General features: G+C 39.1%; 2 protein-coding genes across 2 annotated transcripts; one reads left to right on the top strand and one right to left on the bottom strand.

The window, feature by feature from the left end:
- The first annotated feature begins 8385 nt into the window (after window positions 1-8385).
- On the top strand, window positions 8386-9882 carry LOC116203621 (cilia- and flagella-associated protein 251). Its single transcript, XM_031535433.1, has 2 exons — window positions 8386-9133; window positions 9256-9882. Exons 1-2 carry the CDS (start codon window positions 8512-8514, stop codon window positions 9636-9638), a joined length of 1005 nt encoding a protein of 334 aa, XP_031391293.1. The 5' UTR covers window positions 8386-8511; the 3' UTR covers window positions 9639-9882.
- Window positions 9883-10216: 334 nt separating this feature from the next.
- On the bottom strand, window positions 10217-15491 carry LOC116203620 (pre-mRNA-splicing factor SYF1). Its single transcript, XM_031535432.1, has 5 exons — window positions 13889-15491; window positions 13540-13724; window positions 13282-13452; window positions 11790-12242; window positions 10217-11137 (listed from the first exon to the last, which is right to left on the bottom strand). Exons 1-5 carry the CDS (start codon window positions 15402-15404, stop codon window positions 10664-10666), a joined length of 2799 nt encoding a protein of 932 aa, XP_031391292.1. The 5' UTR covers window positions 15405-15491; the 3' UTR covers window positions 10217-10663.
- Window positions 15492-15784: the final 293 nt, after the last annotated feature.

Here is a 15784-nt window from a genome sequence, read left to right as displayed (position 1 = left end):
CTAGCACGAATTACCATTTTATTCCCGGATCTAGCACATCGTTAAACTCTGTCTAAAAACCGTTAAACACACTTAGACAGAGTTTAACGGTGTGCTAGATTAGGGAATAAAATGGTGATTCGTGCTAGATCGTGACAACTTAAAAACGCTCTAGGAAGTGAAAATAAAGTAAAAACTGTGCTATATGAAGCTATTTTTTCTTTTTTTTATTTGAAGATCCATCACTTAGAAAAATCTTAAAATTATTGTGGAGCTTTATAATAATATCAGGAACAAGGTTAAAATTTTAAACTATTTTTGAGATCAAACAATTCACAAAAACTATCAAAATCAGAATATCAAAAAAAAGGGTAAATATTTTTTATCTGAAGATTCACAGCCCAGAAAAATCTGAAAATCTGTGTGGAGCTTTATAATAATATCAAGAACATGGGGTAAAAGTTTCATCTCGTTTTGAGATTGAACGATTCACAAAAATTATCAAAATCGGAACACCGAAATGATAGATAAACATATTTTATCTGAAGATTCATTGTCCAGAAAAATATGGAAATCTGTGATGAGCTTTATAATAATGTTAGGAACATGGAAAAAAAGTTTCATCTCGTTTTGAGATCGGATGGTTCACAAAAACTATCAAAATCAGAGTACCGAAAAGAATGGTAATTATTTTTTATCTGAAAATTCACCCCCCAAAAATTTTGAAATTTTTTTGCAGATCTTTATAATAATATCAGAAACGTGGGGTAAAATTTTCACCTCGTTTTGAGATCGGACGATTCAAAAAAGCTATCTAAATCATAACACCGAAAAAAGAGGTAAATATTTTTTATCTGAAGATTCATCATCCATAAAAATATGAAAATTTGTGTGGAGCTTTATAATAACATCAGGAACATGGGGTAAAAGTTTCGTCTCATTTTGAGGTCGGGCGATTCACAAAAACTATCAAAATCGGAACATCGAAAAGATGGGTAAATATATTTTATCTGAAGATTCACGGCCCAGAAAAATCTGAAAATCTGTGAGGAGTTTTATAATAATGTTAGGAACATGGAGAAAAATTTTTATCTCGTTTTGAGATCGGACGGTTCACAAAAACTATCAAAATCAAAGTACCAAAAAGAAGGGTAATTATTTTTTATTTGAAGATTTACCGCCCAGAAAAAAAAATTTTGTATAGAGCTTTTACAATAATATTAGGAATGTGGGGTAAAAGTTTCATCTCGTTTTGAGATCGGACGATTCACAAAATCTATCTAAATCACAACACCAAAAAAAAAGGTAAATATTTTTTATTTGAAAATTCACCACCCAGAAAATTCTAAAAATTTGTGTAAAGCTTTATAATAACATCGGGAACATGGGGTAAAATTTTCACCTCATTTTGAGATCATACGGTTCACAAAATGTATCAAAATCAGAACACTGAAAAGAGTGGTAAATATTTTTTTTAGAAAATAGCTCTATGTAGCACTGTTTCTACCTTATTTTTACTTCCTAGCACGTTTTTAAAAGTTGTCACGATCTAACACGAATTACCATTTTATTTTCGGATCTAACACACCATTAAACTCCGTCTAACGGTATTTAACGATTTTTAGACGGAGTTTAACGGTGTTCTAGATCCGGGAATAAAGTGGTAATTCGTGTTAGATCGTAACAACTTTTAAAAATGTGTTAGGAAGTGAAAATAAGATAAAAATTGTGTTATGTGGGGCTATTTGTCCTAATTATATGTATGGATATTTATAAGTACTATTCTGTTAAACGAAAAAGTATGTACAAAATTCAAGCAGCTGTCGCGATATTACTACAATTCTCTGAAACAAAAAGATTATTACTATTTATTATTTATATGTTGTGTAGTACAAAACAAACTTTGCTATATACATTTACAGCTATAAAGTTCATATTGACAATTATAATTGAACTGAAGTTCTTATTTGATCAAGTATTGAATTTAATTTCTTGTTTTATATATACGTAAATTCCATTTTTATTATAAATTTTTGCTTAGAAATATGTGCATTGCACGGGCCTAAATACTATGAATAAAAGTGCCTCTTAATCAATATATATAATAAAAATATATAGAATAGAAACTATACATCAACATCTGAATGACTTAAGAGCATGGTTCATGACATGTCCAAAATTAGCTTATTTCTCTCGAGGTTTATCCTTTTCTCAGGTTCATTAATAAGCGTATTGGTTGGAATACTCTAATATAGAGCGAGCAAGTAACTTCCTTTGCCATCCATTATCAGTCAAATCTTTCTTCTAATTTAGGTCCTGGTTCCAAAGGGAAAATCGAAGCCTAACGGTGGTCACTCTTCATATTTCAAACTTATGCATTTGCAATATAGAACTTGTCTCTTGTTTGTCTTCTGGAAATGCGAATGCTACTTTGAAAATGAAGGGTATGTGCATGGATTGAGAAGGACGACGCACTGACTCAAATTAAACTAGTCAGCATATTTTCATAGCATATGCATAAAGAAGTTTCAAAAGATCTACTCTTCTTATGCAAGTGACGAGTTGGAGGATTTAAGGTGTTTTTCCGAGATGGCAAGATGTAAAATGTCAAAGTCAAACAAATCACTTTTTTTCGATATTAACCCTAGTATCTGGAAGGTTAATTGGGTGCCGACTAATCTAGTCGACTGAGTCGGCTCACAAAGGGGTAAAGCTCTCCGAGCATGAATTTTTTGCATTCATAAGGACTTGAACCGAAACATTGCTAAAGCGAAACAAACTCAAACAAATCAATTTAACTGATACTAATCTCTAACCGGAATCGGTAAATAAATTTACTAAGAATTTAAGTCAAATACGGAAAATCAGTTTCCCAGAACTAAAAGAGACTTAAATGGGATGAATCCAAATGAGATTGCTTAAGCGAAACAAACTCAAACAAATCAATTTAACTGATACTAATCTCTAACCGGAATAGGATTTACCAAATAAATTTACTGAGAATTTAAGTCAAATACGGAAAATCAGTTTTCCAGAACTAAAAGAGACTTAAATGGGATGAATCCAAATGAGATGCTCCTCTGAACAAGGGGCTTTACATTTATATGGCCCTTTAGAATTTTAGAAATGGATTTTGATCACTAGCTGGACTTACTGAAATCTCGTGGTTTCATTGATTCTCTTGTAGCGTTTATACCACTAGATCCGGAGCTCCTATATATGGTTCAATAGGCGGAAGAGCGGCATTTGCCCCAGATTCAAAGGTCACATACCATCCATTACATCGCTTCCTTCGGGCCATGATTATGATTTCTTATGTCTAACTCAATGAATGTTCGAGAATCGGTAAATATAGTTGATTTTTTTTTATCTGGTGGAGGGGTAGTTAATTACTTAGCATGAAAGTAGCATTATGGTCAATACTTGAATTGAGGGTTATTGGCTTTGCGTAGGTTAGATTGTTTCTTTGTATTGGATTTCTAAATTATTGTGCTTGAGTTACAATAAAGGTGGGGTTGTATGCATGACACATTTTTCCTGAGAAATCTATAGAGAATTAAATGAAAATTGGTTGTTCTGAGTTTTTGTTTTCTCTTTGGACGATAATAGCTCGGTGATTGTCGGAACTTATGGAGGTAGATGAAGATCGTCTAGATGCTTGACCTTACGAGTCGCGTTGATCATCACTAATTGTTATGTATTATTTAGTTGGATGGTTCTTCGCATAGCAGAAAAACGGTTACCAGCCAGCCTTTTCTGAAGGGGACAAGAAGCACTTACATCAATTTGGTACACTAACTATTCTACCATACGAAGCGCAGCCTCGGAGAAACAGGATAATTCTGCATGATTACTGATAGAGCCTCATATTGAAGGACTCCCTGTCATTAATAATCTTGGATGGGGTGGGTCGTTTGGAATAGTCGGGAGATTTCATTCTAGAAGTACTTGATATGATTCTTCTATTTGAGTAGCTGTTTAGCAGTTCTTAGCATCACGTTTACAAAAACTCAGAGAAGAGATTATTGTTGCCCATGTAAATGGGTTCACTGAACATTTTAATATGCCAGTGACATCTTGTTACTTGTAGATCCAATCGGAAAAGGATATGTACGACTTCATCGTGAAATATGTTTATCAAAAGTAGTAAGATGGCTCCTTAAAGATACCTTAGTAAGTGGCAATTTCTAGAATTACACTGTGTCGTGCTAACGCGACCATGGGAGCCATTGAATGATAGGTTATCTTTATCAGGAGTTATAGTATACTCATAATTACGACTATAAAAGAATTTTATATTTCAAAATAGATCGTACAAGCTATTATAATATCATGCACAACATAATTATCTAGTTTATCTTATTTTGTGATACAACGTACGTTCTATGGTTTCATCCACTAATTGAATGCTCATTATCGGGACAAAATTTCTCCTAATTTCCATGCAGCAAAAGAAAAAAAAAAACCTTCCACCAGCCTTCGAATTTCATCCGACAGATGTTTAGTTGGTTGGGTACTACCTGAACAAGAATGAGCTCAGCCGCAAGCTACACATCAAGGTCATCCAAAAATCAACAAGTACGACCTCAATCTGTGGGAAGTTACCTGTACTTAATAAACACTTGCCCAACTCATGTTTTTCCCTTAAATTTGATTCTAAACCTTAACAAGCATTTTCTTTTCTGTTTTTTCTGTTTTATATCCAACCGATCTTGCTTGAAAATGGAAGGTGAAAGATGGTACTTCTTCTGCCCTAACCTTGCGAGTTGAATATCTTGCGCCCAATTTCTATGAGCATATATCTTTTACCATGGGAGCAGACGAAGTACCATTTTGTCCTCCGTTTTCAAGCAAGATAAGTTCAAACTTATAAGCAAAGATAAAGGCCAAGTAAAGTTTGGAGCCAAATGAAAGGTAAGAGTGACGAGTTGGAAAAGTGTGGATTAAGCAGAACTCCGTTGATCAAGCTCGTAAAAGTTTAGCTCGTGAATGGCAGCCTCCATGTGCAGCTTGCGTCCTGAGACATTCCTTTTCAAGTAATACTTAACCAGCCCTAATCAGTTAGACGAAAGCTACATCGGGTGGAAATACTTTCTTTGAAATGGTGAGACTTCAGAAAAGATCTTCGTTTAATAATAAGCATCCAATTATGTGATGAATTTGTATGTAAATCAGATTCGCAAAGTTCTAATAAAGTCGGCAGACCAACAAACAGACAATAAATTGTTCTCCACTGGGGGATCTTGCAGGACATTAAGAACAATTTGTTTTATCCCTATTCCCTACCGATGGTCTTTCAGAAACTTGTCATATCAAATGTTCGGTCTAGTTCTGTAAGCTTACCTTTACCCCCGAAGGCAAAGGAAATATGATTATACAACCCGGATGCCACACATAAATAAAAAGGCTCAGAAAGATTGATCCTCCTCGAGTATAAGGGCAGAACCAATATACTTGGAGAAGTGTCAACAAAGTCTAGGGTATGTCTTGGACGAAACTCGTAACTACTGATCAAGATGAACATAATGTGCTACATAGATTAACTCAATATATGCAACTTACCTTTCAAAGATTTTCCACTTTAATACGAGACAAGACAACATCCACCAATCCAACTCAAACAAATTATTAATGCGTATATATATAGTAACCGAGAGGATTCATAGTGAGACTATTCATGACCCATTATTAGATATTATGATTTCTATTTAACTATATTACACTCATAAACCTCCCTTATAACCATTGGGAGAAAAAAAAAAGCACCAGCAAGATTTGTCAAGATCTCAATCTAACTCAAACAAATTAATAATTTATATAGTAATTGCTTCATATATAATTAGGATTGCCAATATCGTAACTTAAATGAAAGCAAATAAATTGTCCTTATCTCGGACAAGGACTTCAGTAAGTAGTGTATATCCTTTCATCAGGACAAGCATCCCAGAGGCAAAAAGTAGATCAATTCCGATGCAAAAGACATGACGTGGATACGGGATTGTAAAAGTAAAAACTGTGAAGGTTGTCACTATTTAAATCAGGTGCAAGGCCGCGCATTTGCGTGGGTGTATAAAAGAATTAATAAAATTTCAATAGAAATCTTTTTGAGTTCCTTTTCAATTGATATGCCTTAAGAAGCCTTGGTGCTTTAATACATGTAAATCGTGTATTTTAAAAGCTATTAAAGTGGATGTAAATTTCAAATTCCGATGGTCAAGGATTAGAGTATACCTTCAGTAACCACGCGATGGTATTTGTATCCAATCATCTGACTAGTCGCACACGTGGGGGGACACTTCCCCCTCCTTATTTGCTCCCAAGTCCAACCCCCGACTTAGTGCTTAGAACAATAGCGTGTTACCAACTGAATTACATCTTATTGGTCATGCTAAGACTTCTCACGCAATTAAGAATCACACTTTTCTTTATTCTAATTATAATTTTTTCTTTTTATTTTAAACTCTCGACTCCCTATTTTTTCTTCTCTGGATTGTGTGCACGCAGCCACCAAATTGGCATGAGAGAAATCTCTCTTTTAATTTGGTTGGTTGCCACGGCCAATACCCTAGGTTTTACATTGACCGCACATTCCGACACATATATATCTGTGTGTGTCTCGCCTTTTGTTCATCAATAATTTCCTTTTTTCTTTTTTAAAAAAAAAATCCTTCTTCTGAATTGCACTCACATTGCCACTTACAATATCTATATATACATGCTTGAAATAAGAAAGGAATTCTACCGAGAAGGAAGGTCCATGAATTTTCAGAATCCAATTGGACTTCCTTTATATATCATTATCTATATACGGTATGTTCATACGGTGGCAAAAATTAGTTGCCTAATCATTAAATTTATTTAAATAAATTTCGTTGCTAGAAAATATTGTATGGTAAGGATTGCATTGTGGTACTTATCTCTCACTTATCTTAAAGCAATGTAAATAGTACGTCAAAGCAAAGCCATGTCAAATCGAAGAGCTCCGACTCATATTAATTAATTAATTATTTATTTATTTATTGCTGAAAGGTAATTCATTGCATATTTGTGAAGATGTACTCGTATTATCCCGAGTGATGAGTTGGATTATTCATGGCGTGTTTACGAGATCATGTAGTAATCGATCGCTTAAACTGATGCGGATCTTTAACTGGGATTAGAGTAACCAAATAAATATACTAAGAAATCAAGTCATGTACTTATCCCAAAAAAAAAAAAGAGGAATTTAAGTCATGCATGAGGAAAAATATTGCTCACAGTCACTGGATTATAATTTAAGAGAGAAGTAGTAGTGCACAAGATATATCGATGCATGTCGTGTTTCAGCACCAAAAATAGATGAATTTTCACTGGTCTTACCTTTTTACAATGGGAAAATGACTGATCATGCGAATATGTTCATCCGATTGTGTCGAAGCAAGAGGTGCCAATTAATTTCCCATAAAGTTACTGATATTTACACAGTATGCCATTGCGTCTATTCGCGGGTTGCTGTCGGAGGATTTTGTCGGAGGAATTAGCAATGATCTTTACGGTGATCGGTTAAAATTTCTCCGACTGTCCTTTCCGAAAAGTCGATTTCGGTTTTCCCTTCGAGAAATGGAAAGTATGAAAAAAAGGGAATGGAAAAAGATAAATTTATGTACGGAAATTATAAAAGGAAGGGATTGGCCGGTGATGTCGGACCCTTTCCTCGCTGGGTCCCACCGGCACTGTAACGGTCAATTAGATGACCGTTGAGTTTGAAGGAATGGCAATGGCTCCTCTTCTCTTCTTTTTAAATAAATATTCAAATGCTTTTTGAGTTTTCTTTCTGACACGCCAAAAAGCCTTTTTGTACTGTTCCATTTTCCATTAATATTCCTTCCCTCGCTTACCCACTTTAGAAAAAAATAAAGCCATCGATCGAGCAATTATCCAAAAAAAAAGAAATCATCGATCAAGCTATTGATCAGTAGAAGCAATCGAATCGTTTGAATTTCCGAAATGCTTGAAACAGTTTGTAAATGTATCTCAAATACTCATTCTAATTTTAGAACACATTTCGATCAAATCTTTACGTCATGATAAATTTTACTATGTGTTCTTTATTGACATAAATAAATGAACTTATTCAGTCGCATATACAATCCACCGACTTAAACAACCCAATGAAATCTCATGTCACAACTCTTTGCACCCATTTATGCAAGATTAAATTCCTGTAAATATAATTCTGAATGATATCATCAATCGTTTATGAATCTGCTTATTTTTAGATAAAACATTTCAGAATGAAATTCATGTTGATCAAACCGTCAAGACAGTCTCAAAAACCATTGACGACATGATCGATTTTTCTTTTTTAAATGACTTTGCGATAACTTCTAATATTTATTTCACAGCAAAAAAGGGGAAAAAAAAAACTCAGATGAATTTATTAACTCCATAAACTTTCTCTCTCTCCTTTTCCATTCAAAACCCAGACTCACAGAGAGCACACAGCAGAAAAAGCTCGGAGAGCTTCTCTCGGCTGAGAGACTGTTGTCGAAGATGGTGTCCTCGGCCGCCTGGATTCTCTCCATGAAGGCTCTGTTCATATCGATCGGCGCTGCCTCACTGGCGGTCTTCTTGAAGGTCTCTATGCCGTTGGTTGCAGAGTTTATGATCTCTCAGCTCCCTCTCCTCTGGCGCTCCGTCCTCTCGTGGCTCAGGCCTCCCTACCTCTACGTCGTCATCAATGCCATCATCATCTCCATAGCCGCCTCCTCCAAGCTCCACCGGAGCCACGACACCTCCCCGGACGAGAGCCCCCCGGCAGAAAATGGGGTTCAGGATGACCGGCCGCAGGAGATCATAGGAGGAGCTGTTGAACCAGAGGGCTTTAGGGATCTTCCAGTAAAGAGCTTCCCGGAAGAGGATGCGGTCTCCGATTCGGAAACTGCAGATAATAATGACCGAGATGAAGAAGAAGAAGAAGAAAAAGAAGAAGAAGAAGAAGAAGAAGAAGAGGAGGGGAAGGAGGAAGAGGAGGATTTCGTGATTTCGAGGTCCACATGGATGCCGGCGAAGAGATCCGGCTCGCCGGTGCATGAGTATCTGCCTCAGCCATCGGAGAAGCCTCTTGCGTCCTCCAGATTCGTACACCGGAGGCCGGCCAAATCCAGTCCCGAAGGTACGACCAGATGGATGGATCTCTGATTTGAATTGAAGAGACTTTCCTGTACGGTCATAACGGTCACTGAGATTTTTCCTTTTTCTGTTTTTTCTTTTTTCTTTTTTAAATTCCTATCTCAGGCGGTAAGGCACTGAAGGTGACGAGGCCGAAGCGTCACGAGACACTGGAGAACACATGGAAGGCGATAACGGAAGGGCGGCCGATGCCATTGACGAGGCACAGGAGGAAGTCCGACACATGGGAGAATGGCCACCACCAGGACAGCAAGACACAGCTGAGCTCGCCGCAGCAGCAAAAGATGAGGAAGTCGGAGACATTCAGGGACCGGACGAACGAGCTGGAGCAGAGCCCGTCGTCCCCAGGGACGATGAGGAGGGCTTTGTCGCCGGGTCAGGACGAGCTGAACCGGCGGGTGGAGGCGTTCATAAGGAAGTTCAACGAGGAAATGAGGCTGCAGAGGCAGGAGTCGCTCAACCATTACAAGCAGATGATCAGCCGATGATTACTATTATAAGTTTGCAGAGGAGATTTAAGGATTTTGATGATCAAAATTGCATTATTGGTCGGATCGTGCGGATTTGGAATTTATTTGTTCTTGTTCTTGATGATTTTAATTTTTACAGGAAAGGCTTCTTTTTTCTTTTGTTTTGATCTTTTCTGCCATTTTTCATAAACAGGTTGAAAGGAGTTTTGTTTCGTGGGTATTATTACCATTCTCTTCGATGATGGAGATAACAATTTCTTCATGCGTGCGTATACTCATACATGAGTCTCCTTGAACATGCCGAAATTTGTGCCTATAATAGTAATCCTCCAGTAACTACTCGAATAATCTTCAATTGCTAAGTTCTGCATATTCGGAGGAAGCAAAATCGGCAATGGAGACATTTCTCTTGTGCATACATCGACTGCATCATGGAGATCGAACAGAAGACTCAATCAAATAGGCTCACAAACAGCCCCAATCCTAAGTTTGGTTTAGTACAAATTACAACACCGAGTATTCTGTCATTGAGATCACTGCCAACATACATAAATGATTCTCGTGGATATGATGCAACAGAAAGAATTGCCATTCCATTTTCTGAATACAATCTAAGAGGCCAAGAACTTCATTTCGTATGGCTCTAAGAGCTCCCGAGCAAAACGTCTTGAACAGATACAAGGCATTACAAAATTGAACCTCTACTGTCACTTCGATCTTCCTCGAAAAAAGCAAAACAAAGAAGAAAAAAGGTGCTTCTACAGAGATCAATGTTAGTAAGAATCCTATTACACAAACACCTGATCTTGTAACCCAACTCAAAAGAGTCAGAAAAAAGCAAAACAAAGAAGAAAAAAGGTGCTTCTACAGAGATCAATGTTAGTAAGAATCCTATTACACAAACACCTGATCTTGTAACCCAACTCAAAAGAGTCAGACCGGCAGGCAGTGTTTAGATACACGTAATTCATGAGGGAAGCATTATCGGATATTGACCAAATCTAAGTCGATCTCTATTCCCATCTTACAGCTCCTTGACTAATCTACGCACCTCGTTTCTGCCTCTTGATTCTCTCTAGGGCACCGAGTCGGCTTTCACCATCCTTATCTTTAGCAGCATCGTCTCCTCTCTCGTCCTTCTCGTCCTTCTCATCCTCTTCCCTTTTCCTAATCAAACCTCCAAAGACAGCCGATGGCACGTCCTTCTGGGCAATCTTGACTCTCTCTTCTTCCTCATCTTCCGACTCGCTGTCCTCAGGTAATTCTATATCTTCATTATTGGCTGACATTTTGGCTGCTCGGTCTGTCTGTGATTCCACTCCACCACTCACGAAGCCCACTGCCGTTCTGGCTTCTTTGGTGGTGACAGTATCATTGGCTACAGCAGGAGCTAGCTGTCTTTCTAGTGCTACCATCTCGTCTTCGGTAATTCCAGCCTGCTTCATTTTGTCTTTAGCTTCATCAATATCGAGCCTCTGATCCTTCTGCATGAGATACTCTGGCAGAATGAAGTGTGTCTGCAGAGAAAAGAGGATAAAGGAAAAGGCCGAGTTAGAAATGCTGAAACTTGTTAACATCGACCCCAAATCCATGACTTCTGATTCACTTTACGTTACATCTTTTAAGGGCACACAGGGGCTATATAAATGTAAACAGCACATGGTAATGCAACTGAAAAATGCCTAAAAAATGCAAAGGTGAAAGATCTTATGCAGTAAGGATCCCAAAGACTATAATACCCAGTTTCCAAACTTTTAAGGAGATGAGGGAAAGAAGAAAAGGAAAACCTATCGAGGAAATCTTTGGCATAACATGTTGAGACTATTTATTGTCCACTGAAGTGCAATCTAACACATCTTCCCTTGTACTTGTCAAAATATAAAAACAACACATTTTTTCCTTGTTTTCTTTTGTTTTCAATATTAGAAAAATGGACAGTTGTGCAGTTCTCAGCCTACCACAACCCACATCCGACGAAGCTGCTCTGTGGTCACTCATCACATTGAATAAAAAAAGGATTTCTTTTGACTCAACCAAAACATACCAGCCTCCTACCGACTTAAAAAGACATGACTTTTAATGGCAATATTGATCTGAATGCATTTCAAGACAAGTTTTGCTCTTTCCGCAAACCATGAGTAAGACCGATTAAAAGACCAGACATATTACCTGACTATAGCTTGCAGAGACACTCCGTTTAATTCGAAGCATTTCTCTGAAAGTATCTTCATTCCCATGTTGCACTTCGAATTCATGCCACTTGTTCCAGAAGTCAACATCTGACCTTGGATCTGCAAATTGAGATGCGAATACATATATTCCACGAGCCCTGTCAATCTCTCCCAGGCTTTTCTCTAGCTCAGCATACGTCAAGCACATCGTCTTCACATCTTTGTCAGGAAGACCAGATTCAATGGCTTGCTCGTAAATTTCCCTAGTCTTGGGAACACCAAATATCTCTGCTGCACGGGCAATGTAAATCTCATACATGCCCAATTTCTCATTGTTTGGAACAGCCTTGGTAGCTTGATCATAGACTCTCATGGCCCTCTTTGCAAGACCATAATCCTCTTCAAGTTTAGCATATTGCAGGTACAGAGGTTTCACTTGATCAGCAGGGGTCTGAAAATGTCAGGAGACAAAGGGTCAGCAACATAGTCCATTCATTTTAACAAGCGCAGATATCAAAGACACATTTTAGGATGCCAAAGCATAGGTTCAGCACTATGTTCCATTCAATAACAGAAGTAGGTGCAGACATCAAAGACATTCTTAAGATCAAGACGTCAACCCTTGCAAATAGTGCTTCATTGGTACTGTAACAGAAATTATGCATCCTAGTGATGCAAACAGTTCAAATATTTGACTGAAAATTTGTACCAAAAATACCAAGTTATTCAATCCAAACAGATCTGTGAAACAATTAAAGAGATCTTGTTTTCAATTTGTAGTACTAAGATAGAAAGAATTCATCTTATTGCTTACATATCACCGTGATGGCTATCTCCTTAATGGACTTCCATATTAGGATGAGCTATCTCCTTAATGGACTTGCACATGGTTTTAAAGTGGGGGAAAGAAAGGACGCAATACCTGTCTTAGACAGTAACAAAACTGTGTTTTTTGCTGAAAGGCGTAATCAAAGTGGGGGAAAGAAAGGACGCGAACCTGTCTTAGACAGTAGAAGATAATAGCATATAGGAAAATCTTGGCTTATATAATTTTAGTGCTTCTCATCAGAAGGAAAAACAGGGAATTTCTGAACTGCAGATCAACAATACAGAATCCTATAATAACACGTTGAGAAGAATAAAACAGCAGAACAAATAACCAACAGACAAGTCTATATTCCAACACAGGGGCACTGTCCACATATTCGAATTTCTGATTTTCAGTTAACCCACACTAGGTTTTGTGTCACTTAATCAGCTCATCTGTTTCCCAGTTACACCAAGCAAAAAGTATACAAAGTCCAAAGTCAATTTAAGGACTGCATACATACATGTTGTGCATCTGATATTAGAGGCAATTTTCTAAAAGTCTGCCCGAAAGAGTTCAAAACGTTAAGGAACCTTGCCTATAACAAGCTAGAGTCAAGACTAAGCAGGGCCAAGAGGTGCATAGTATTTCCTAAACGTGGAGCAAGGAATTATGTACTTACCGTTTCAATGGCATGCTCAAACAACTCCCTGGCCCGTTCGAGTTTCGTCTTCCCATATCTATTCACAAACTTAGAGAGATAGGTGACCCATATATCTTTTACATGTGGGTACTTAAATATCTTGACACCTCGTTCATAGACCTTGAATGCATCTTCAAAATACTTATTATCCTGCATATGTCAACAAAAGTAAATTGTCAATACCAGGGAATCAAAAACAGCTAAAGGAACAAAATTGACAACTACTAGAAGTCGTACTTCCAGGAGGACTGCATAATTGATAATTATTTGTGGAGTGGCTATTCTTAAGTCTAGTATGCGCTCATAGACAGCACGGGTGGATTCCAACGTTCCCAAGCTCTCCTCCAAGTCCACATAAAAAGTCCACAGTCTCAACGATTTGTGCAACTTCATCTGAACAGGTTCATTCCCATCAGCAGCCACTGCAAATTAGATAATACTCAAAACTGTGCGCTTCAGATCTCATCGACTAAAATATATCTATTGGAAAAGAACCTCTAAGAACTCATACTATTAGCAGCAGTGTAAGAATTCACTTGAATGCAGCAAATACGGAAAGCAGCAACGCACAAGAAAAAGTAAGTACCTCTTCGCTTGACTTCTACAGATGGTTCTGCAGTAGCCCTTCTCATCAGCTCCAGGGCCTTTTTGAAATTATGGTGCCTCAGCTCCATTTCGGCCCATTCGCACCAAACACTGGCCAAATTATCCACCGTCTTGTAGTTTACCTGCACTGCCTTATCGAAGATCACTCTTGCATTGGCAATGTCCTTGTGGCTCTCATATAGCTTGGCAAAGGCTACCCACAACGTGTGAGGCTTTCCCACGGCTTTCATGGGGTCAACCGTCCTCACTGCCTCGGTGTAAGTAAGAATCTGCTTGGTTGGATTTCCCTCAAATAGCTTCACCCTCCGGTGCCACTGCTCCACATTATGGGGATTCTGCCGTAAAAGAACACTATTAGCCAACTCCGGCCTCCTCATCATCAAATTCTCCAGTCGAGCCAGTCTCAAGTCAACATCGTTTTCAACGTGTAACCAGAACCCGTCAAGAATCTTTTTCTCGAACTTGCTCAAAGAGAGGTTCACATCCAGCCGAACATCGTCGTCCTCCTCGACGCCATTCTCCTTCATGGCTTCTTCCATGTTCTCCTCCTCCTCCTCATCTTCTTCGCTCAAGTCCATGCTCTCCATCTTGAAGGCGAGCATGCTCTCTTCGAACTGCGCATAAGCATCAAAGATGACACTGAAGTCCCTAACCGTGACTACTGTAGTCATACCCTCTTCGAAAATATCCCTCGCCTTCTCATGTAAATTCCTCCGAATATAATACTCGGCAAGAGAAGTCCACAACCTGCCAACCTCATCAGTGAACTTCCTAATTCCGCCCCGAATAATCGCATCGACATTCAACCCTGAAACCTCAGTAGCATGCTTAGTGAGCAAGTCACACAACTCAAGCCACAGCCGATGCTTCGTCTTACCCTTTATGGAGAAGAACTGGTCGTCGTTCAAGACCGACGCTAACCGCTCAGCAGCCTCCTGCCAGAGGCTCGAATTGACCAAGAACTCGATGAAATCCTCAATGTGGGACGGGTCATACTTCAAATACCTCCTATAAACCCTAAGGGACGTCTCAATCGGGACACCCTTCTGGCTCACGAATATCAAGTAGGGCTCCCAAATCCGGTCGTGCTGCGTGACGGGGAGGGCGCACAGAGCCCGGTCGAAGGTCCTCCTCGTCCGGGTGATCAGCTTCTGCTCCGTGAGGGTCAGCAGGTACATAACCCAGATCCTGGGCATCTTGTGCATAGTGACAAGGGCCCTCTCGAAGGTGTTGTTGAGGGTCTCGTACTCGGAGTGGGCAATCGGGAGGTTCCGGACGATCTTGAGGCGCTCGAGGAGGTAGGCGTGCCAGAGCTTGTAGCTGCCGGGGAGGGCCTTGAGGGCGCGCTCGTAGATGATGAAGCGCTTCCGGAAGGGGGCGTCGGCGCGAGCAATCAGATACCGCCACCACAACTTCAGGCTGAACGGATTCCGGAGGAGCTCTTCCTCGTAGAGCAGGTCGTCCTGCGAAGGGTAGAGCTCCTTGGGGATCGACATGACATGCGGCTTCCCGGTCGGTGCTCCGCTCTGCTTGTGTGGGGGTTTCGGAAGATTAATCGAGCTCTGCTGCTGAGTTCCTCAGGCGCGGGCGGGTACATACGGATTACAGAGATAAACGGCTGCCTGTCCATCGGGCTGGTCCTGGGCCTGGGCCTGAGCCCATGACTCAGGGAACCATTAGTCCAACGGGCCCTGGTCCTAACTCCTATAGAAGAAGCCCAATTAATGCTTCTTCGACAAGTTAAGCAAATTAAAATAATATTTTCCAATTATTTTTATTATTACAATTTATTTATTACTTTATTGATTGGGCCGATGATTCATTAATTACAATATACTAGATGACTAGGTTGTTGAACCCGTTCTCCACACAATTT

Source organism: Punica granatum, chromosome 4, assembly GCF_007655135.1.
Source record: "Punica granatum isolate Tunisia-2019 chromosome 4, ASM765513v2, whole genome shotgun sequence".
Lineage (NCBI taxonomy): Eukaryota > Viridiplantae > Streptophyta > Magnoliopsida > Myrtales > Lythraceae > Punica > Punica granatum.
This window is presented reverse-complemented; position numbering and strand designations above follow the sequence as displayed.

Bases quoted from the DNA above. Each gene is read 5' to 3' on its own strand.
- LOC116203621 (XM_031535433.1), top strand. From the start codon at position 8,512: ATGGTGTCCTCGGCCGCCTGGATTCTCTCCATGAAGGCTCTGTTCATA. The intron at 9,134-9,255 runs GTACGACCAGAT...TTCCTATCTCAG, and splicing joins GGCCAAATCCAGTCCCGAAG to GCGGTAAGGCACTGAAGGTG.
- LOC116203620 (XM_031535432.1), bottom strand. From the start codon at position 15,404: ATGTCGATCCCCAAGGAGCTCTACCCTTCGCAGGACGACCTGCTCTAC. The intron at 13,453-13,539 runs GTACGACTTCTA...TGACATATGCAG, and splicing joins ATTATGCAGTCCTCCTGGAA to GATAATAAGTATTTTGAAGA. The intron at 11,138-11,789 runs GTAATATGTCTG...TTTTCTCTGCAG, and splicing joins TCTCTGCAAGCTATAGTCAG to ACACACTTCATTCTGCCAGA.